This window comes from Lipotes vexillifer, unplaced genomic scaffold, assembly GCF_000442215.2.
Source record: "Lipotes vexillifer unplaced genomic scaffold, Lipotes_vexillifer_v1.1 scaffold995, whole genome shotgun sequence".
Classification (NCBI taxonomy): Eukaryota; Metazoa; Chordata; class Mammalia; order Artiodactyla; family Lipotidae; genus Lipotes; species Lipotes vexillifer.
The window spans coordinates 489,992-513,784 of record NW_006785389.1 but is presented as its reverse complement, the minus strand read 5'-3'; the positions used below and the strand labels follow the sequence as shown (position 1 = coordinate 513,784).

The 23,793-nt window shown below is 42.2% G+C and overlaps 2 protein-coding genes across 2 annotated transcripts; one reads left to right on the top strand and one right to left on the bottom strand.

Annotated features, from left to right (window-relative positions):
* Window positions 1-5,302: 5,302 nt before the first annotated feature.
* On the bottom strand, window positions 5,303-6,098 carry LOC103068535 (olfactory receptor 9G4-like). The gene is made up of 2 exons (XM_007457499.1): window positions 5,979-6,098; window positions 5,303-5,845 (listed from the first exon to the last, which is right to left on the bottom strand). Exons 1-2 carry the CDS (start codon window positions 6,096-6,098, stop codon window positions 5,303-5,305), a joined length of 663 nt encoding a protein of 220 aa, XP_007457561.1.
* Window positions 6,099-6,242: 144 nt separating this feature from the next.
* LOC103091653 (olfactory receptor 5-like) lies at window positions 6,243-7,793 on the top strand. Its single transcript, XM_082931089.1, is given in 4 exon segments — window positions 6,243-6,266; window positions 7,110-7,169; window positions 7,172-7,638; window positions 7,640-7,793. Coding segments are annotated over 4 exon segments (705 nt in total).
* The last annotated feature ends 16,000 nt before the right edge of the window (window positions 7,794-23,793 follow it).

Here is a 23,793-nt window from a genome sequence, read left to right as displayed (position 1 = left end):
ATCTTGGCCAATTTAGGGTTAGGTAAATATCTGTAAGTATTGGCTCCGTACCAATTGTAGAAGCCAGCCGGAGCTCCAGTGAGTGGCTGCCTGTCCAGGAGCTGGGAGGCTTTAGAAGCACAATCTCCTGCTTGCTTTTAGTTTCATTTTACTATAAAGTGCAAATCTAAATTTAAATTTCCAATTTTAAGCCACATTTAAAAAGTCAGCCAACCCAGTTCACTGCAAAATTCCTTCCAGGCCTTCCTGCCTGGACCTTCCCCCAGGTCCTCTGCCTAGGACACCTACTGGCACCCTCTTAAGACTCCAAGTCTTAAGATAACAGCTCAAATAAAAGTCGTGGACCATCACTTAATATAAGGAGACCCAGGTATCAGGAAAAACTCACCAAATCACCTGAAGGGTGCTGTGAAGCCAGAGGGGCTCAAGGGGCCCATGCTTGTTAGAAGCGTGGTCTAAAGTAGACTCCAGGTGACCTCAGGTGGGTTCTTCTGATATCCTGTTAACTACGCCAAAGCAATGTTAATGAAAATAATAATCTATAGAAGAATAGAAAAGAGTTTTATTTGTTATAGAAAAGAGTTTTTATTTTTTTTTATTTATTTTTTTCTGCGGTACGCGGGCCTCTCACTGTTGTGGCCTCTCCCGTTGCAGAGCACAGGCTCTGGACGCGCAGGCTCAGCGGCCGTGGCTCACGGGCCCAGCCGCTCCGCGGCATGTGGGATCCTCCCGGACCGGGGCACGAACCCGTGTCCCCTGCATCGGCAGGCGGACTCTCAACCACTGCGCCAAGAGTTTTTATTTTTATAAGCCAAACTGAGGGCTAACCTGAAAGCCATCTTCCCAGATTACTCTTGAGAAGCTGCTCCAGTTTTCAGCAGTTTTATATATTGTCAGAACAAAGAACATTAAACAAGTCAGGGTTATATTTCTTCAATATTTCAAAAAAAAAAAAACCAGATCAGCACATACACAGCGAGTCAGTATGGCCTTGGCACCTGGGAAGGGAGTCTTTATCATTAAAGGAGGAAAAGGAAGAGAGGCACTTAATCTTTATTTTTAACATGGACATTTTTTACTTCTGGTCAGTGTGCCCTTAAATAATTAAAGCAGATGTGCAACAAACAGGCTATTTTAAGTAGCATAACATTCAAGTTAACTCAGGTATAAGCCTGAATGACTTCCCTGTATCTCAACGTGTGAACATTTCTTTTATCAACAGCCACCACAGGGCCCCGCATACTAGTGGACAGCCACCCCGGGATTTCCCATGCAACATTCAGGATCACCCCTGAAACCTTTGGGCCCCACCTGTGAGCGGACGGCCCCCACAACTTTCCATTTCCCATCCTGTATTTCCCGACATCTTGGTGCTCACAGTTTCCTCGGTCTGCTGGCTGGCTCTGCCAGTTGTTGGGCTGCACCCCACAGGCCTCAAGGCCTGAACTTGCCCAGCCTCAAGACCGAAGAAAGAGCCCGGAGTCAGCAACAGAGACATCAGTGGTTTAATGGGTTGGGGCGCTTACACGTCTGAAGCAACACCGCACCGTGTGTGTGGCAGATGGCAGGCAGGATATGGCGTCTTCACTCCCTGGCAAGGAAGGGGAGATTGCCAGTTATGGGGGAATTAACATCAGGCGGGCTCATTGGTTACCAGGGAAACCAGCAGAGGAGCATGCCCCTCACGGCCCCTTTGATAAGAACAGTTATCAGCTGGGGCTTGGGGCAAGTGTAGGAAAGTCAGTCATGTGTGTGAGTGTAGGTGATGCAGGCACTGGTCCAGCAGGGATGTAGAGAGAGCAAGAATACAGCCACCTTGCGTGGCCTGACCATACAGTATGCCTTCTAGGATTCTGTCCTGATTCATGGATGACAATGCCACTAAGTGGGGTGAAAACTGGGGAAGATGCAGGTGTGGAGGATAAATGAAGAGCTCTGTGTAGATGTGTGAAGTCTGAAGTGCTTGCTACATGTCCATTCAATGTGATTCAATGACGGTCTACCCATTCACTAACCAATTGTTTATTGAGCTTCTATTATGTACAGGGAGAATCTGGTCTGGGTCAACTGTGTGCTGGAGCATGCTAGTACCAGCTCACAAGAGCTAATTGTTAAACATTCAAGAATGTTGCAAATCAGTCATTAAGCTATCAGTAGCTTGGCATTAGCTGTGGTGAGATTGTTTACACCATGGAAATTGACAAATGCTATTTTTTTTCCAGAGAGTTGATTTATCTGCACCACAGTAAATAAGCCAAAGTAATGTCTATGTTCATGCAGCTTTCATTCTAGTGTCAGGGACAAATTTTAAACAAATGATTGCACAATAATTAAAATTGCAATGCATATTTTGAAGAAATGAGAGTGATGAGAGTATAGAAGGAAAAATGGGCTAAGTTGGCCAGCAGCGGGTGATAAGGAAGTAATGCTTGAACTGTGATCTGAAGGCTGAACAGCACGTTTTAACATAGGAGATCAGGATGTGTTCTATTGATGAGGTGTCATGGTTTGATTGGCAGTATCTTTTTCTTCCTTAGTGGAACATAAAATAATGGAGTATCTTTCAATGAATGGTGGTTTAGATTCACTAGCAGGTATTAATCTGATTCAGGAAGGGGTGTCTGAACTGGGTTGGTGGAGCCCAAAGATTCCAGGCAGGTGTTGCAGAAATGACCATGGAGATAGGAAACCACCAAGGCTCAGGGATCCCAGCCACCGGACCCCAGCTCACACCAGGGAAGCTCTGATTTTTGTGTTTTGCTGTTCTGCTTCATATTCGTTCAGAAAAATACACATTGAACACCTAGTGTGTGCCAGACACTACGACACACAGGCGATACAGTACTGAGGAGACCAGAGCGCTGCCCTCATGGGGATTATATCTGAAGGAAGGGGATGGGGATTCGGGGCAGAGCAAACAAACTGAATAACTTAGGTAATTTCAGAAGGATGATAAATGCAATGGAGGTAACAAAACAGGATGCAGGCATGGTGAGTCACCTGGAGGAGATCCGCTTTGGATGGCAGGGCCACAGAAGGTCGTTCAGATGAGGTGACCTTGGAGCTGATAGGGAGTTGGCCACTCAGGGGTCTGGGGGTTACACCAAGCGCCTTGATGTTTTCTGCCTCAGACAGTATATCTCAGGTAATCGTGAGAGTGACACCCGTCACCTTTGCTGTATTCTGTTTGCTAAAGTTAAATCACAGTTTCCTCCCACACAAGGGGAAGGGGTTATACCAGGATGGGGCTCATTGGCATGTACCTGCCAACCCCAGGAATCACCAAAGACTTGCCTGATCTGGCTGGCTGATCACATGCCAATTTATGTCTCTCTGCATTTGATCAAGAGGTTGATGTTCTCAAGTAAAGGAGAGCTCTTCAACCCTCAAGGGTATGTTGGTAGCACTGCAGCCCTCTCCTAAAAACTCCCAAAGAAATGTCTCAACAAGGTAAGATTTTTTAAAGTCCTAGAGAAATACAATCCAATCTCTTATCATTAAAAAGCAGAACTCCCCCCAAAGTAGAACCCCAAATGGCTCTAGACCAAAAATATTGGATCCTTTCTCAGCCCTCTGAACTTTGGGTAGATTGCCTATCCTATCTGAGTTTCATCTTCCACATGTAAAATGAAGAGGATTTTATAAAGAGTGATAGAGATAATGTATAAAAGTGACTAGTACAGGTGGCCTGGGAGAAAAGGGAAGAATTGGAAGCATGACAATAGGTGGAATAAAAAATAGTGGCTTGGGGACTTCCCTGGTGGTGCAGTTGTTAAGAATCCGCCTGCCAATGCAGGGGACACGGGTTTGAGCCCTGGTCCGGGAAGATCCCACATGCTGTGGAGCAACTAAGCCCGTGAGCCACAACTACTGAGCCTGCGTGCCACAGCTACTGAAGCCTGTGCACCTAGAGCCCGTGTTCTGCAACGAGAGGCCACCGCAATGAGAAGCCCATGCACTGCAATGAAGAGCAGCCCCCACTCACTGCAATGAAGACCCAATGCAGCCAAAAATAAAATTATTTTTTAAAATGGTGGCTCATCAAGAGATCAGATGTGGAGGAGTGATTTAAAAATAGTAAATATTGTTCTCTCCATTTTTTTTCTGGAGCTTTATCTGAGCACATGGCAACCCAGCTGGAGACAACATTTCCCAGCATCCCTTGCAGGTCAGGGTGGCCATGTGACTAAGCACTGGCCAATGGGATGTCAGCAGAAGTGATGGGTACAACTTCCAGGTCACATCTGAAAAGCACTCTCCTTGCCCTCTACTTCCTCTGTCTTCCTTCCTGCAGCTGGACTGTGAATGAGTTGCTAGTAAGCCTTCTCCTACCACGTGGAAAAGGAGACTGTATGGGATAATACAGCAATGAGATGGGAGGAACCTGGTCTCAGGATGACTTTGTGGTGTAGAGACACCCATGTTTACAGGAAAGAGAAAAAAAAACCTGTATTATTTAAGCCACTGTTGTTTGGTCTGTTAAAGCAGCTGAACCCAAAACCCAACCAATACAGTGCTACCAGGTAAACATTAGAGAAAGAAAAATGTATCCCTGATGTTCTCTTAGGAAGGAGTCACATGAAGACCATGTCTCTGCAAGTACGATATGGACTGTTTTTCTTCTGGAATAGTTGCTTCTGATGAACTCACTGACTTTCATTTCAGACAAATATTAGATGGAAAATGTGTACCACTAAGCATTAGAATCATTTTGAGCAGGTCAAGGTGTGATCACTTGTGGGAGGTCCATGGAAATGGATGAGCTGAGCAGAAAGTCCCCTAGTGGACTCACACTCCAGGATACAGGGTCATTGGTGGGCTTTGGGATGAAATGACACCTCACCACAGTTGTCGTTCAGTACCCACAGGGGATTGGTTCCAGGACCCACCAGGATACCAGAATGGATGCTCAAGTCCCATAGTCTGCCCTCCATACCCACAGGTTCTGCATTCATGGGTTCGACCAACCAGGGATTGTAAACAGAGTACACGATCCACGGTTGGTTGAATCCGCAAATGTGGAGCCTGTGAATACTGAAAGTCAACTGTTTTTAAAATTATTCTCTCCCTCTTTCTACCTTCCCCTGTGTATGTACAGTACCATTTGCCTAAATTAAATGCACCTTGGACACGTCTCCATTTTATCCAGCTGCCTATTGGGGCTTCCTGCATGAATCATCAACGTTGTTGTCAACATTTTGGGCGACCCAGTGTGTTCCTGGTGGTCTCTGGAGACATTAACACCTCCACTATGACCACAAGGAAAATCCTGTGAGGCTGGATTTCTGGGTCACTCCATGTCTTAAGGTGGCACCTGAAGATACAGCTTCTGCAGGGATCCCTTCATGTCCTTGTTCCTCAGGCTGTAGATAAGCGGATTTAAGGTGGGCATGAGGATGCAGTAGAAGACGGCAGCCAGGCGCCCTTGCTGTGGGGAATATCGCGCGGTGGGCTGCATGTAGGCAGAGCTGCCAGTGCCATAAAACAGGAGGACGGTGGCCAGGTGGGAGGAACACGTGGAGAAGGCCTTCCAGGGGCTGGCTGCTGAGCGGATCTGAACCACCGTGGCCAAGATGCGCACATAGGACAGGACAGGGAGGCTGAAGCAGCTGATGATGACGCAACCGCTGGCTGCAAATCCCGCAGTGTCGTGGACACCTGTGTTGGCACAGGCTAGGTGCATGAGTGGCGGGATGTCACAGAAGTGGTCAATCACGTTGGGGCCGCAGAAGAGCAGGGAGAAGGTGTTGGTTAGGGGAGGGCAGAGAAGAGGAGCCCACTGCCCCAGGCCGCTGCCATGGAGACGCAGGTCCGGGGCCTCATGGCTGCCCTGTACACCAGGGGCCTGTAGGTGGCCAGACAATGGTCAAGCCATGGAGGTGATGAGAAAACACTCTGCGGACTCCAGGCAGACAAAGGCAGAGTTGGGACATGCACGCATGGAGGGAAATCTGCCCCGAGCCCAGCAGGGTGGCCACCAGGGCCCAGGGCAGGGTGGTGGACACGGAGCAGATATCCACCAAGGAGAGGTGTTTGAGGAAGGAGTACATGGGCGTGTGCAGGCGGGCGTCCAGTGTCACGGCAGTGATGATGGACATGTTCCCCAGAAACGCGGCCGGGTAAACCAGAAGGAAGGCAGCAGCGCTGCACAGCTGTATCTCAGGGACCGCTGAGAAACCCAGAGGAAGAAAACAGGCACTGCCTTGAGATTGGTCATGTTGTGTCTTCGGAAAAGCTCGCGAATGGCAGGGGATGCTCAAAAAGCAGTGCATGGGGCTTCCCTGATGGCGCAGTGGTTAAGAATCCACCTGCCAATGCAGGGGACGGCTTTGAGCCCTGGTCCAGGAAGATCCCACATGCTACGGTGCAATGAAGCCCATGCACCACAACTACAGAGCCTGTGCTCTAGAGCCTGTGAGCCACAACTACTGAAGCCCACGCGCCTACAGCCGGTGCTCCACAGCAAGAGAAGCCACCGCAAAGAGAAACCACTGCAAAGAGAAGCCCATGCACCACAATGAAGATCCAACACAGCCAAAAATAAATAAATTTATTTTTTTAAAAAAGTAAAGGAATAATCATGACTCTCTTTATAAAGCACTTTCTCATCTGTTGCCATGTTTAATATCCATAAGGACTAAGGACCTCCTGGGGATAGATTTCACCTCCATTTTACAGATAAGATAATGGAGGCTCACAAAGGTTGAGTATCTTGTCAATGATCAGAGATGTAGTAAGTAGTGTTAAATTTTCCGTTTCCGGTTTTGCAGTTTCCCAATTGCTCCTTGCTGGCGCTCAGAACAAGAGTCAACCTACAGCAAAGTAGCATTGGCTCTAGGGACCCTAACTGTATATGCTCTCCCCCTTTGATCAATTTCTTTCTGCATGGATCATGGTCTCTACAAACCTGTTTCTTTCTTACATAGACGGAGAGGTCTCTGGACTTGGGCAATATGTCCAGAGTGCAAAAGTTTATCCTACTGGGTTTATCTGCCAGGCAAGGCATAAGGATTGTGCTGTTTGCTGTCTTCCTGACTCTCTACCTGCTGACCCTCCTGGAGAAAACGTGCCTCGTGTTCCTTGTCTGCAGTCATGGTGAGCTCTGAAAGCCCATGTACTTCTTTCTGGGCAACCTGAGCGGCCTGGAGATGTGCTACATGTCAGTGACCATATGCCCAGCTTGCTCGTGGGGCTGAGGTCCAGTGCATGCCATGTGCCCTTCACAGCCTGCATAATTCAGCCTTTTTTATTCATATCTCTCATTGGCACCAAGTGCACCCTCCTGGCCTATGACCACCATGTGGCCATCTGCCGCCCACTACACTACCTGCTGCTCATGAGGCCCCAGATCTGCCTGGGTTTAGCTTTGTCCTCACGGCTTTGTGGGCTGTTGGTCTCGGTGGTCAAGATATCATGCATCGCCAGCCTGTTCTCCTGTGGCCCCAATGTCCTCAACCAATTTTTCTGTGATGTCTCCCCTCTGCTCAACCTGTCCTGCACCCACATGACCCTGACGGAGCTGGTCGACTTCATCTCTGCCATCGTCATCTGCAGGACCCTGCTAGTTGCTCTGGGCTCATATGCGGCCATCAGGAGGGCTGTGCTCCAAATGCCTTCGGCTGCTGCCGGCAGCAAACCCCTCCACCTGCGCCCCCCACCTGACTGTGGTGGACATCTTCTGCTCAGTGGTTCTCTTCACGTATTCCCCCCCCAGCCGTGTCGAACCCCCTGACCTCAACAAGTTGCTGTCTGTCATCTACACGGTGGCCACGCCCATGTGCTGCCTGATCTAGTCTACTGCCTGTGGAACAAGGAGGTCCACGCAGCGCTGCGGAAAACCCTCCCCCAGCGCCGAGTCTCTTCAGCGAGAACTGACAGTTCCTGCTCCTGATTTTAACGCTTTCGTGGCCAAAACACGTGCACAACTTTCAAAGGCAAATAGAAATCCGGAGGAAAATATTTGCAACATAACGTATAAAGACTTCTTTAAAGGAGAAAAATATGAAGCCCTCCACCGAGAGAAAAACCAAAAGGAAAATGGTCATGAACATCAAGGCTATTAAAGGAAACATGTAAGTGGCTTATAACCTACAATAAAGATGTGCACGCCCTCTAGTAATCCAAGAAATGGAAATTTACTCCTTGCCCACTGTAAAAAAAAAAAGTATAACAAAATTTAAGCACAAGAATTTTTATTACAACACTGTGAAATTTGGAATAAACATTATTTTATTGGAAATGTTTGCAAATAACTCAAATGTCCACGAACGTGAAATTATTTAAATATGTTACATTATATACATTGTGTGAAATAACAGGCATTCATTAAAGAGATTAAACCAGACTTGCAGATACTGCCATGGGAAGACAGTATGTTGTTTAGTTAAAAACGAAAGGAGCAGTATAAGAGTATGTCAAAGATTTGTAAAACAATAATAATAGACTAATTGCAGTAGTTATTTATGTTAATAACTAATAACCTAGAAAAGAATCTGAAAAGATATATATCAAAGAGTTATTAGCTATGTTTTTAGGCATGAGACCACAGGGGACTCATTTTCTATTTTATACATTTGAATATTTTGCAATAAACTTGTATTACCTTTATAATTGAATAAATATGCATTTTATAAGAGAAAACAGAAATTCAAAGAAACACCTTCTATAGAATGACTTACTACCATACTAACATATTTTTCATTTTTATTTTAAGTAATAAAAATTCGTGTTGGGGGACTTCCCTGGCGGTTCAGTGGTTAAGACTCCGTGCTTCCGCTGAAGGGGGCGCAGGTTCCATCCCTGGTCGGGGAACTAAGATCCCACATGCAGCGTGGTGCGACCAAAAAGAAAAAAAAAAGTCGTGTTGACAATGACTCAAGGGGAATGAACATGTTCTAGTGTGGTTTGTGAGAGTATATGTTAGTACGTTTTAGAAGGGCAGTTTGCTAATAAATACAAAAAGCCTCGAGAATCTGAGTGGCCTTGCATTCATCCATTCAACTTTGGGAATTTATCCTGGAGAAGAAAGTAAAACATATGGGCAAAAGTTGACCTACAATGATACCCATTCCAAACTATTTGCACAAAGACAAATAACCCAATAGTTCATCCAAAAAAAGACAATAGAAATGGCCAATAAACTATGGAATAATATTCAATCTCCACCACAACTAAAGAAATGATACTCAAAGTAATAAGATACTCCCCCCTGGTAGTGGAGCATCTTTTAATTTGCTCAGAGCAAATTAAAAAAAAAAATCCTTTGAGAGAACCCAGTGTTGGTTGGATGTGGGGCAATGTACCCTCTAAGACTACTGTGGGAGAGCAGATTGAGGCAGTGTTTTTGGAAAACAATTGGCCAATATTTATCAAATTTTAAATTCACATTCACTTTGACATAGCTATTACCATTTTATCTTCATCTTCACTGATGTTTCCAGCTCTCTACCTTCCAGGCTCTTTAGGCATGGGTGGGATCATGTGAGTGGTACTGGCCAATGAGTAATTATGTCACTTCTAGACCAAATCATTTAATTCCTGGTGTGAGACCCTCCAGATCTCTCTTTTCTGTTTGGCATGGTGACAAGCAAAGTTCAAGACTGGCCTTTTCCACCTGAATTCCGACCATGGTTAGCAGAACACCCTTTAAAATGGTCATAAAAATTCTCTATATGCAAGTCTCAAAGATACATTGCTAAGTGACAAAAGCAGGATGCCAAATATGATCTGGGAAATGGAAGAGTTTGGTTCCAATTGTTTGGAAAAATTTGTGCCACCAAAAATTTTCATGTTTCCTCTTTCCTCAGAAATACTCCTCTTTTCAAAGCTCCACCTGGCCAGGTGTGGGAGCTCTTTGAGTCTGTGCTCTTTGCCCATGGTTCTTCTCACCCCCAGGCTGCCATCCTTCCCAAGCCCTGAACCAATAATTGTGGTTGTTGGCCTGTGTGTGTGTGTGTGGGGTGGGGGTGGGGGGGTGTGCAGGGGGAGGTTGCAATGCTCTAGTTGGCCAGCAGGTGTTACATGCCTTCCCCTAGACCCAAGAGCCGCTGTGGCCAGTTCACTCAAGTCATAAGGGCAGAGCTTGGAGTAGCGTTTCTCCCCCAGTGGGGTATGTGACCAAAAGGACACCTCTTTAGGTGATAATGGAGTCAAGAAAATATCAGATTCTACTGCAGCTACAATTCCATGAGGGAGATGCATCCTAGAACAGGGAAGGGGGCAGAAGACAGAGATTACAGTGATTTTTTAATATTGAAAAATAATCTTATTATAAAAGCAAAACATGCTTGCCACACACACAAAAATTTTTTGACAAAATACAATGAAGTGAAAATGAAAGCAAAGCCTTCCCAAGGTCTGCCACACACTGGCAATCACCATTAGCATTTCATAGTGTTGATTTTCAAATTCTTTCCAATATACATACATACACTCATTGTATTACAAAATCAAAAAGTAATTACACTGTCCATGCTGTTTTCTAACCTGAATTTTCCACATCACGATATATAATCGACATCTTTCATGGAAGTAAATATACTTACAAAATTTGTTTTTCATGGCATTGTAAGGATTCCATGTGTAGCTGTGCCTCAGTTTAACGACCCCTCTATTGTTGAATAGAGGTTTCTCCCAACAGCTCTCCATTAGAGGCACAAAATGCAGGGACTTCCCTGGTGATCCATTGGTTAATTTAAGACTCTGTGCTTCCACTGCAGGGGGCACGGGTTCCATCAGGGAACTAAGATCCCACATGCCGGTGTGGCATGGCCAAAAATTTAAAATAAAAAAAAAAAAAGAAAGAAAAAGAAGCACAAAATGCTATGAATATTCTCGCAATTACATTGTTGCAAGCATTCCTAAGTTATTTTCTTGGCAAAAAATCCTTAAAATGATACATTGTCAAAGGCCATGAACATTCAGGTTTTAATGCATATTGACAAATTGCCCTCCAGAAACATTATACCAATTTCAGTTAATAACTTTCATGATCGCTGAAATTTGGGGAAAAAATTCAATTCCTTGAATTTTGGGGTGTGCATCCTCATAGGCAAACATCTGTAGCTAGGTCTAGAATTTTTGTCTTTACATTTTTTAATTTAGAATTTTACTTAGAATTTTACTCTAAATTTTTACATTTTTGTTTATATCAGGCCTCCATGTCAATATAGAGATACAACTAATTTTTAAAAATTGCTTCATAAGGTTTCACAATATGGGGGCAACATAACTTATTCAGTCATTATGTTATCGGTGAATATTCACATTCTTTCCAGTTTGGGCCACTTAAAACTGCTACAATAAACATCCTTGTACATGTATTTTTACAGATCAGTGCTTTAATATTCCTGTGAGATATCTGCAAATGTGGCGATTCTGGGTCAAAGTGTAGCCAGAACAATTCAATTTTTATTTATTTATTCTATTTATTTATTTATTTTTGGCTGCGTTGGGTCCTTGTTGCTGCGTGCAGGCTTTTCTCTAGTTGCGGCAAGCGGGGGCTACTCTTCATTGCGGTGCGTGGGTTTCTCATCGTGGTGGCTTCTCTTGTTTCGGAGCACAGGCTCTAGGTGCGTGGGCGTCAGTAGCTGCAGCATGCAGGCTCAGCAGTTACAGCACACAGTCCCTAGAGCGCTCAGGCTTCAGTGGTTGTGGCACACAGGCTCAGTAGTTGTGGAGCTTAGTTGCTGTGCAGCATGTGGGATATTCCCGGACCAGGGATCGAACCCGTGTCCCCTGCATTGGCAGGCGGTTTCTTACCCATTGCACCACCAGGGAAATCTCCACAATTCAAATTTTTAATAGGTGATACCAGGTTGTTCTCCAAGAAGGTTTTAACAATTTATGCCACCACCAGCAATGTATGAGAGAGAGTGCCTACTTTTTTAAAACCACTTCAGTTCTAGGTGTTAACAATCATTTGAATTTTTCCTGATCTGGTACAGTGATGGTAAAACATTGTAACTAGCATTTTTCCTGAATATCAAGGAGACATTAGATTCATTGCTCATTTGCATCATCTCATCTATAAATTGCCATTTATAATTGCCCTCCTTACCCTGACATACATATATTTTTAAAGTAGGGTATTGAACACTTTGAAAACAGTTTGACAGTTCTTTTTTTTTTAACATCTTTATTGGAGTATAATTGCTTTACAATGGTGTGTTAGTTTTTGCTTTATAACAAAGTGAATCAGTTATACATATGTTCCTATATCTCTTCCCTCTTGCGTCTCTCTTCCTCCCACCCTCCCTATCCCACCCCTCTAGGTGGTCACAAAGCACCGAGCTGTTCTCCCTGTGCTATGCGGCTGCCTCCCACTAGCTATCTATTTTACGTTTGGTAGTGTATATATGTCCATGCCACTCTCTCACTTTGTCACAGCTTACCCTTCCCCCTCCCCATATCCTCAAGTCCATTCTCTAGTAGGTCTGTGTCTTTATTCCCGTCTTACCCTTAGGTTCTTCATGACATTTTTTTTCTTAAATTCCATATATATGTGTTAGCATACGGTATTTGTCTTTCTCTTTCTGACTTACTTCACTCTGTATGACAGACTCTAGGTCCATCCAGCTCACTACAAATAACTCAATTTCGATAGAAAGCCCAGAGATAAACCCACGCACATATGGTCACCTTATCTTTGATAAAGGAGGCAGGAATGTACAGTGGAGAAAGGACAGCCTCTTCAATAAGTGGTGCTGGGAAAACTGGACAGGTACATGTAAAAGTATGAGATTAGAACACTCCCTAACACCATACACAAAAATAAGCTCAAAATGGATTAAAGACCTAAATGTAAGGTCAGAAACTATCAAACTCTTAGAGGAAAACATAGGCAGAACACTCTATGACATAAATCACAGCAAGATCCTTTTTGACCCATCTCCTAGAGTAATGGAGATAAAAACAAAAATAAACAAATGGGACCTAATGAAACTTCAAAGCTTTTGCACAGCAAAGGAAACCATAAACAAGACCAAAAGACAGCCCTCAGAATGGGAGAAAATATTTGCAAATGAATCAACTGACAAAGGATTAATCTCTAAAATTTACAGGCAGCTCATGCAGCTCAATAACAAAAAAATAAACAACCCAATCCAAAAATGGGCAGAAGACCTAAATAGACATTTCTCCAAAGAAGATATACAGACTGCCAACAAACACATGAAAGAATGCTCAACATCATTAATCATTAGAGAAATGCAAATCAAAACTACAATGAGATATCATCTCACACCAGTCAGAATGGCCATCATCAAAAAATCTAGAAACAATAAATGCTGGAGAGGGTGTGGAGAAAAGGGAACACTCTTGCACTGCTGGTGGGAGCATAGCACAGGGAGAACAGCTCGGTGCTTTGTGACCACCTAGAGGGGTGGGGTAGGGAGGGTGGGAGGGAGGGAGACGCAAGAGGGAAGAGATATGGGAACATATATATATGTATAACTGATTCACTTTGTTATAAAGCAGAAATTAACACACCATTGTAAAGCAATTATACTCCAATAAAGATGTTAAAAAAAAAAGTGATTTCTCCTGGAGTATTCTACCTGATACAAATGGAAGACTTATGATTAGTCTAAGTTTCAAATAAAAACACATCTATAAAAAAAAAAAAAAAAAAAAGGTACACACAACTATATATAAAATAGGTAAGCAACAAGGATTTACTGGATAGCACAGGAAACTGCATTCAATATCTTGCAATAACCTATAACGGAAAATAATCTGAAAACATATGTGTATAACTGAATCACTTTGCTGTACCCCAAAATTAACACAATAATGTAAATCAACTATACTTCACTTTTTAAAACTTTTAAAAATTATCATGCTATATACCTTAAATATATACAAATTTCACTTAAAAGTTAAATGACATTAAAAAGAAGAATTAAAGAGGACCTACATTAATGGGCGCATGTTATAAATTTGAGTAGTCAGTAATTTTCACTTTTCATTTTTATCTATATTAATCTGTACATTTTGTGTCATCCCAGTCAAAATCCCACAAGGGTATGTGTGTGCATGTGTAAGTGTGTGTATGTGTGAAACTAAGCAAACTGAATCCTAAAATTTATATGCGAAGGTAAAGGACCAACTCTAGTGGAAAACAATGCTTGTCTCAAAGCTACAGAAATTAACAATAAGGAAATCTGACCAGTGAGCTAGCAAAGAGAGCAAAGAACTGAGCCAACACACAAATGTTTATTTAATTGATAAGAAAAAATGGCATTGCAGAGAAGTGAAGAAAGGAAAGGCATTTCAATAAACGGCCTTAGCCCAATTCACCACTACTAAGAGAACATGAGGGGACTTCCCTGGTGACGCAGTGGTTAAGAATCCGCCTGCCAATGCAAGGGACACGGGTTCAAGCCCTGGTCCGGGAAGATCCCACATGCCTCGGAGCAACTAAGCCCGTATGCCACAACTACTGAGCCCACATGCCACAACTACTGAAGCCCTCGTGCCTAGAGCCCGTGCTCTGCAACGAGAAGCCCGCGCACCGCAACGAAGTGTAGCCCCCGCTCTCCGCAACCAGACAAAAGCCTGCGCGCAGCAACAAAGACCCAAGGTAGCCAAAAATAAATAATAAATAAATAAACAAATTTAAATTTAAAAAAAAAGAGAGAATGTGAAATTTTCTCAAGCTCAAACTCTTCTTAAAACTATGTGCCCGCTATAATATACATATATCGAAACTAACACAACGTTGTAAATCAACTATACTCCAGTAAAATTTTTTTAAAAAGGTAAAAGACCAAAAAAAAATTATGTTCTAAAGGAAGAAGGACAAGTAAATTCAAAATCAATAAAACTCTTAGAAGATGGTAGGAGACACATTGCGCAACTGGTTTAATTATGTGAAAACTAAGCACTCTATCACACACACACAGTGAAAGGACTGAAAAGTCAAGCTATAGTGTGGGAAATTCTTTGCAACACATATATTTGAAAAAGAGCTCATATCTTGAACACAGAAATAATGTCTATAAAGCAAAAAGAGGGAATTCCCTGGTTGTCCAGTGGTTAGGAGTCTGTGCTTCCACTGCTGGGAGCCCAGGTTCGATCCCTGTTTGGGGAACTAAGATCCCACAAGCCGCGGGGCGAAGCAAAAAACAAAAGAAAAAGAAAAAGAGGAGAAAATACTTCAGAAGAAAACAGTGGGGAAGAAACTTAAACTAGCCCATCAGAAAGAAGAATATTGAGCTGCCATTCAATAGATGAAAAAATACACGAACTCGTTAGCAATCAGGAAAATGCAAAAGAAAAACATAATGAGATACAACTACAAACCTCATATACAGCCAACACCAAACCGTGCTTACTGCCAAGTTTTGGAATGGGAAATAGATGGAAATACTCATTCACTACTGCTGGGGGTGTAAATCGGTCGACTGTGGCAATAAAATTGGCAGTATCTACTAAAGGTTAATGCACACAAATTTATGACAAAGCAGTTCCACTCCTACACGTGTATTTAGGGGTAATGCATGGACTTGAGCACCCAGACACGTACAAGAATATTTATAGCAGCGTCAAACCAGAAACCACACAAATGTCCATTAACACCAAAATATGAGAAAAATTTAACCAAAAACAAACGCAATGAGAAAAAAAAGAAAAGAAAAAATAAATAAAAAATGTCACCTTCTTGAGATAAAATTTCATTGTAAAAAGATGGACCTAAATGATGGGGGGAAAAAAGCAATGAAAATGACACCTACATGCAACAACATAGTTAATCTCACAAATGTGTTGAACGAGATATACAGAAACATATAGTGTACGAAGCCACGTATATAAAGTCCAACAGCAGCTAAAACAAAATTATACTGTTAGACACCAGTATTGTACTCATGTCTGGGGGGAAGCAAGAGGGTAGTGAGGAAAGGAATCAAGAAAAAGTCTTTGAACATAAGAAAATGTATGATTTTACTAGACAAGGGTACGGTTATGTGTAAAATATTATTCGTTGCACTGTAAAATCTTGTCCTGTGTACTTTTTCTACATGCGTTATTTTTCACACACACATTTTTTTAATTAAAAAAAAAAAAAAAAGCAAAAAAACCCCGTTTACTTTCCTACGATTCAAGGGCGCCATCTAGCGACCTCACAGGCACTTCATGAACTCAAAAGCATTCCCTAAAATTGAAACAAAATAACCGAGATACTTTTGTTACTTCGTATTTTTAAGGGTTTTTTAATATGACTTTTCCCCCAAATTATGATAGTCATGCACGGCCTTGGAAGTCTGTAGGGCTTTGGATATACAAAACAATGTTCTGTGAGATTCCTGCAGCCCTGGCGTGGACGTGGCTTGTGGATGGAGTGTAGGCTGGGTTTCACATCCCCACATCACCTCGGACGGTGCCTACCGGCAGCGTGAAATATGCACACCGTGCCCAGCAGCCCTGACTGTCAGCGAGGTCCTCGGAGCATCTGCCCCCGACAATGAGAACCCTGGGCTCAGAGACGGGAGGGTTCCTGGATGTCTGGTCCTGAGCCCCTGTTTCCCGCATCAGCCCCCCATCCTGCCCCCGAACATCCAAGGAAAGGTAAACTGGGCCACCTCCAGTAATACCTGCTACACACCTGCTTTTTCTTTCCTCAGACATAGACCCTCTCATCTTCATTGTCACTGGATTCCTGTTTCCCTGATAAAAGTAGCAACAAGAAGAGAATATTTTATAATTTCATAGGAAATCAGGAATAGTTGTTATCTTTTCTCTTTGGATCTTTTCAATTCCCAGTGAGAAATATACACCAGCAGAAACCCAGAAACTTAGCTCCATTCTTTGTGCCATCGTCCTAAGAGTTTACATTCTGATGGGGGACCATGCAGTAATGAAATAAGCAGACGAGAGAAGCATCAGGTTTGTGATGGAAACAAGGCAGAGGTATGCACGGAGGGCCTCTGGAGATGACAGTCAGGGTGGACTTCCCTGAGGAGGTGACCTCTGGCCAGAACCCTGAATGGAGACAGGAAAGAACCACAGGGGGGGGGGGGGGCTGGGAGTAACAGCAGGTGCAGAGGTCCTGAGGTTGGTTCTTTGAAGAGGCAGAGAAGCCGGTGTGGCTGGAGCCCAGTGACCAAGGGGGAGATAAAGTCAGCAGGACCTGGCCGGCCACAGAAGAATTTGAGTTCTATTCTGAGCAAAGAAGCCCCTGTGGGGTTTAATATGACTTGTACCTTAACTTCATTTCCTCTGAACATTTCTTCTGTCTGCTGAGTGGAGACTTGAATGGGACTGAAGGGGAGTGGAGCGGACAGGAGACAAGGGAAGGGGGTATTGGGGATTCAGGTGAGACACCTGAATGAGACGCCTGGATGGGGTAATTGGGAAGGTGGAAAACATCAAGAACATTGGCCGCTTCTAATCCTGCCTCAGACGTCTGTGCAGGGAGATTACAGATAGTGTAAAGAGAATTTGGTCTGTGGGACCTCGGGCAGCAGCAGCCACCCCGGGAATCACGGAGTTGGGGTCCCTGGGGAGATGTCTGCTGCGAAGTTCACCTCAAACATCTCACCCCAGCTGCGGGGGAAGGGTTAGGAATTCCTAACACGAACTGCAGGGGAGGGGATGGACCTAACTGCCCCCCCCCCAACAAATCACTGTGTGTGTTCTTTCTCTCAATTCCTGAATTCCTTTCTCTAAGTCGAGCTTCCTCCTGCAGGTTGCCATGGCAACCAGGACATTCCATCCTCTTAAAGATGTCTTTGATACACGTGTATGATATTCTGGAAAATGTGAAATTATAGAGATGACAACCATATTGGTTGTTGACAGGGGTTAGGGGAAGAGACAGGAAGTGACTATAAAAGGGGGAAATGAGGGGCGATTTGGGGGTGGTGGAGTCATTCTGCATCCTGATTGTGGTGGTGCTAGTGATATTGAATCTATGTGTGTGTTAATACTCATAGAACAATACAGCAAATAAAGTCAACATTTTTAGAAAGTGTTGTTTCAATACTGGCAGCCATTAAAAAAATATGTTGCAGAAAAAGTCTTAATGACAAAAAAAAATAGTTCTTGGTATGTGTAGTTAAGTGAAAAAAAAAAAGCAAGATTACCAAATGCTATACACTGTATAATCTCTTTTTTTTAAACATCTTTATTGGAGTATAATTGCTTTACAATGGTGTGTTAGTTTCTGCTATATAACAAAGTGAATCAGCTATACATATACATATACCCCCATATATCCTCTCTCTTGCATCTCCCTCCCACCCTCCCTATCCCACCCCTCTAGGTGGTCACAAAGCACCGAGCTGATCTCCCTGTGCTATGCGGCTTCTTCCCACTAGCTATCTATTTTACATTTGGTAGTGTATATATGTCCATGCCACTCTCTCACTTTGTCCCAGTTTACCATTCCCCCTCCCCATATCCTCAAGTCCATTCTCTAGTAGGTCTGCGTCTTTATTCCTGTCTTTTATTCCTGCCCTGCCACTAGGTTCATCAGTACCGTTTTTTTAGAGTCCATATATATGCGTTAGAGTATAGTATTTCTTTTTCTCTTTCTGACTTACTTCACTTTGTATGACAGACTCTAGGTCCATCCACCTCACTACAAAAAAACTCAATTTCATTTCTTTTTATGGCTTAGTAATATTCCATTGTATATATGTGCCACATCTTCTTTATCCAGTCATCTGTCGATGGACACGTAGGTTGCTTCCATGTCCTGGCTATTGTAAATAGAGCTGCAATGAACATTGTGGTACATGACTCTTTTTGAATTATGCTTTTCTCAGGGTATATGGCCAGTAGTGGGATTGCTGGGTCATATGGTAGTTCTATTTTTAGTTTTTTAAGGAACCTCCGTACTGTTCTCCATAGTGGCTGTATCAATTTACATTCCCATCAGTAGTGCAAGAGTGTTCCCTTTTCTTCACACCCTCTCCAGCATTTATTGTTCATAGATTTTTTGATGATGGCCATTCTGACCAGTGTGAGGTGACACCTCATTTTAGTTTTTATTTGCATTTCTCTAATGATTAGTGATGTTGAGCATCCTTTCCTATATTTGTTGGCAATCTGTATATCTTCTTTGGAGAAATGTCTATTTAGGTCTTCTGCCCATTTTTGTATTGGGTTGTTTGTTTTTTTGATATTGAGCTGCATGAGCTGTTTGTATATTTTGGAGGTTAATCCTTTGTCAGTTGCTTCATTTGCAAATATTTTCTCCCATTCTGAGGGTTGTCTTTTCGTCTTGTTTATAGTTTCCTTTGCTGTGCAAAAGCTTTTAAGTTTCATTAGGTCCCATTTGTTTATTTTTGTTTTTATTTCCATTTCTCTAGGAGGTGGGTCAAAAAAGGATCTTGCTGTGATTTATGTCATAGAGTGTTCTGTCTCTGTTTCCCTCTAAGAGTTTTATAGTGTCTGGCCTTACATTTAGGTCTTTAAACCATTTTAAGTTTACTTTTGTGTATGGTGTTAGGGATTGTTCTAATCTCATTCTTTTACATGTCACTGTCCAGTTTTCCCAGCACCACTTATTGAAGAGGCTGTCTTTTCTCCATTGTATATTCTTGCCTCCTTTATCAAAAATAAGGTGACCATATGTGTGTGGGTTTGTCTCTGGGCTTTCTATCCTGTTCCATTGATCTATGTTTCTGTTTTTGTGCCAGTACCGTACTTTCTTGATTACTGTAGCTTTGTAGTATAGTCTGAAGTCCGGGATCCTTATTCCTCCAGCTCCATTTTTCTTTCTCAAGATTGCTTTGGCTATTCAGGGTCTTTTGTGTTTCCATACAAATTGTGAATTTTTTTGTTCTAGTTCTGTGAAAAGTGCCATTGGTGGTTTGATAGGGATTGCGTTGAATCTGTAGATTGCTTTGGGTAGTAGAGTCATTTTCACAGTGTTGATTCTTCCAGTCCAGGAGCATGGTATATCTCTCCATCTCTTTGTATCATCTTTAATTTCTTTCATCAGTGTCTTATAGTTTTCTGCATACAGGTCTTTTGTCTCCTTAGGTAGGTTTATTCCTAGGTATTTTATTCTTTTTGTTGCAATGGTAAATGTGAGTGTTTCCTTTATTTCTCTTTAAGATTTTTCATCATTAGTGTATAGGAATGCAAGATATTTCTATGCATTAATCTTGTATCATGCTACTTTACCAAATTCGTTGATTAGCTCTAGTAGTTTTCTGGTAGCATCTTTAGGATTCTCTATGTATAGTATCATGTCATCTGCAAACAGTGACATCTTTACTTCTTCTTTTCCAATTTGTATTCCTTTTATTTCTTTTTCTTCTCTGATTGCTGTGGCTAAAACTTCCAAAACTATGTTGGATAATAGTGAGAGTGGACAACCTTGTCTTTTTCCTGATCTTTGTGGAAATGGTTTCAGTTTTTCACCATTGAGGACGATGTTGGCTGTGGGTTTTTCATATATGGCCTTTATTATGCTGAGGTAACTTCCCTCTGTGCCTACTTTCTGGAGGGTTTTTATCATAAATCGGTGTTGAATTTTGTTGAAAGTTTTTTCTGCATCTATTGAGTTGATCATATGGTTTTTATTCCTTAATTTGTTAATATGGGGTATCACATTGATTGATTTGCATATATTGAAGAATTCTTGCATTCCTGGGATAAACCCCACTTGATCATGGTGTATGATCCTTTTAACGTGCTGTTGGATTCTGTTTGCTAGTATTTTGTTGAGGATTTTTGCATCTATGTTCATCAGTGATATTAGCCTGTAGTTTTCTTTCTTTATGATATCTTTGTCTGGTTTTGGTATCAGGGTGATAGTGGCCTTGTAGAATGAGTTTGGGAGTGTTCCTCCCTCTGCTATATTTTGGAAGAGTTTGAGAAGAATAGGTGTTAGCTCTTCTCTAAATGTTTGATAGAATTCACCTGTGAAGCCATCTGGTCCTGGGCTTTCGTTTGCTGGAAGATTTTTAATGACAGTCTCAATTTCAGTGCTTGTGATTGATCTGTTTATATTTTTTATTCCTTCCTGGTTGAGTCTTGGAAGGTTGTGCTTTTCTAAGAATTTATCTATTTCTTCCAGTTTGTCCATTTTATTGGCATATAGTTGCTTGTAGTAATCTCTCAGGATCCTTTGTATTTCTGCAGTGTCAGTTGTTACTTCTCCTTTTTCACTTCTAATTCTGTTGATTTGAGTCTTCTCCATTTTTTTCTTGATGAATCTGGCTAATGGTTTATCAATTTTGTTTATCTTCTCAAAGAACCAGCTTTTAGTTTTATTGATCTTTACTATTGCTTTCTTCATTTCTTATTCATTTATTTCTGATCTGATCTTTATGATTTCCTCCCTCCTGCTAACTTTGGGGGTTTTTTGTTCTTTCTCTAATTGCTTTAGGTGTAAGGTTAGGTTGTTTATTTGAGATGTTTCTTGTTTCTTGAGGTAGGATTACATTGCTATAAACTTCCCTCTTAGAACTGCTTTTGCTGCATCCCGTAGTATCACCTATTTTTAAAACTGAGAAAAACCAGATGTTGACAGCAACATCCTTCATCCCAGAGAGAATGTGGAAAGCACATAAATGGTCTTCAGTTGAGGATTCGCTAAATAAATGTAAGGTGTAATTTAGGTACTTGCCACCTTTGGACTTTTTTACCAATAAGGGATAGAGAGATTCAAGCCATACTTGGGAATACATTTTAGCATGATAATAATTATGCATGAAAGGGGTTGACTCTGAAAGAAGATGTCTGGAAACAACATCACTTAAGGAGTAGTTGAAAGATCTTTGCATCTATTTTTTATAGAGGAGGAGTGTGTGCAATTCCACTAGTGTGTGTGACCCCAGACTATATCCGATCCCTTATATTTATGTGTGTGTGTGTTATAGATTACCCAAAAAGTGAAGCTAATTTTCCACCCTTTCTTGCATCCACCTGTCTTGCAACATTTCCATTTTCCCAATCCTTGAATCTGGACTGTACCTGTAGTTTGCTTTGGCCAATAGAATGCTGTGAACATGGAAATGCATCCACGTGGAGCCTGGGACTCAAGTGGTGTTGCAGACTCTGCTCACACTCTTGGAACCCCACCCAGCTGTCATGTGGACAGGCTCGGGCTAGCCTGTTGGAGCAGAAATGAGCCATCGCAGGTGAGGCCACCTTAAATGAGCCAGTCCCCAGTCAGCCCGCAGCTGACCAGTGATGCATGAGTGGACCCAGAAAGACCAGAAGAACTGCTCAGCTGAACCCAGCCCACGGCTAACGAACTAAACCACAGTTGTTGTTTATAGCCTCTGTATTAGTTGCTAGGGCTGCTGTAACAAAGTACCATGGACTGGGGGCACTTAGGAAAGAGAAATGTATTGCCTCACAGTTCTGGAGGCTGGAATTCTGAAACCAAGATATCAACAAGGTTGGTTCTTTCTGAGGGTCTTGAGGGAAGATCAGTTCCAGGCTTCTCTCCTTCCCTTGTGGATGGCCTGTGTCGCTTTACATCATCTTCCTTCTATGCCTGCCTGGCTCTGTAACCAAATTTCCCCAGTCCTATTGGATTAGGACCCACCCTAATGACCTAATTTTAACTTGATTTCCTCTGTAAAGTCCCTACCCCCAAATAACATTCTGAGATACTGAGGGTTAGGACTTCAAAATATCATTGGCAGGAGGGGATGGGAGGGAGACACAATTCAGCTCATAACAGGTAAATATAACTTTATAAAGAAAACTTTTAAAAATCACATTTATCACTTATATGTGGAATCTTTAAAAAAAAAAAATGACACAAATGGGAATTTCCCAGCGGTCCAGTGGTTAGGACTCAGCACTTTCACTGCTGGGGCCCAGGTTCAATCCCTGGTCGGGGGACTAAGATCCCACAAGCTGCATGGTGGCACGGCCAAAAAAAACCCACAAATGAACTTATTTACAAAACAGGAACAGACACACAGACATAGAAAACAAACTTATGGTTACCAAAGGGGAAAGGGGAGGAAGGGATAAATTAGGAATTTGGGATTAGCAGATACAAACTACTATGTATAAAATAGACAAACAACAAGGTCCTACTGTATGGCACAGGGAACTATATTCAATACATTGTAATAAACTATAATGGAAAAGAATCTGAAAAAGAATATATATATTCAGTTTTATATATACATATGCAAATATATTTATATATAAATATATGTATATATAACTGAATCACACCAGAAACTAACACAAACTTGTAAATCAACTATACTTCAATAAAAAATAAAAACAAAAATATTTAAAGGAAAAGAAACTTGAGCTGTTTCCATTGTCCATTCTTTGAGGAAAATGTCCCCTCTCATGATTTCAGCAAGGGCGGACAAGTATCCATAAACCCTTAAGAGTGAAGATAATACTGAGTTGGCCAAAAAGTTGGTTCGGTTTTAAGTAAAAATAAAAGACACATTTTTCATTTTTCCCATGAACTTTACTGAAAAATATATTCATTAACTGAACAAACTTTTTGGCCAACCCAATTTATATCACTGTAGTAAAATCACCACTATTTTTCATTCAAGAAAAAATATTTTTTCTTGGTATAAATTGAACTATTTCTGCTTTTCTTTGGTAAAATCATACTTGGTGTTGTTGTCTATCCAAAATGAGGCTAATTTTAGTTAAAAACCACCATGGACTTCTGCTTCTGGCCAAGTTGGAGTAACAGGGACCAGATTTTCCCTCCCTTATGAAACAACCATAAAAGGGGCAAAACATAAAACATAGTGCTTTTTAAGACAGTGCACATCAGGCTACAAAGGACAGTGGGACATGGGAAATGAATGAAGGGAGCCCTACCATTTCCCTGGCTTACTA

Bases quoted from the DNA above. Each gene is read 5' to 3' on its own strand.
- LOC103068535 (XM_007457499.1), bottom strand. From the start codon at position 6,098: ATGTCCATCATCACTGCCGTGACACTGGACGCCCGCCTGCACACGCCC. The intron at 5,846-5,978 runs GTGGCCACCCTG...GGCCACCTACAG, and splicing joins CCACCCTGCCCTGGGCCCTG to GCCCCTGGTGTACAGGGCAG.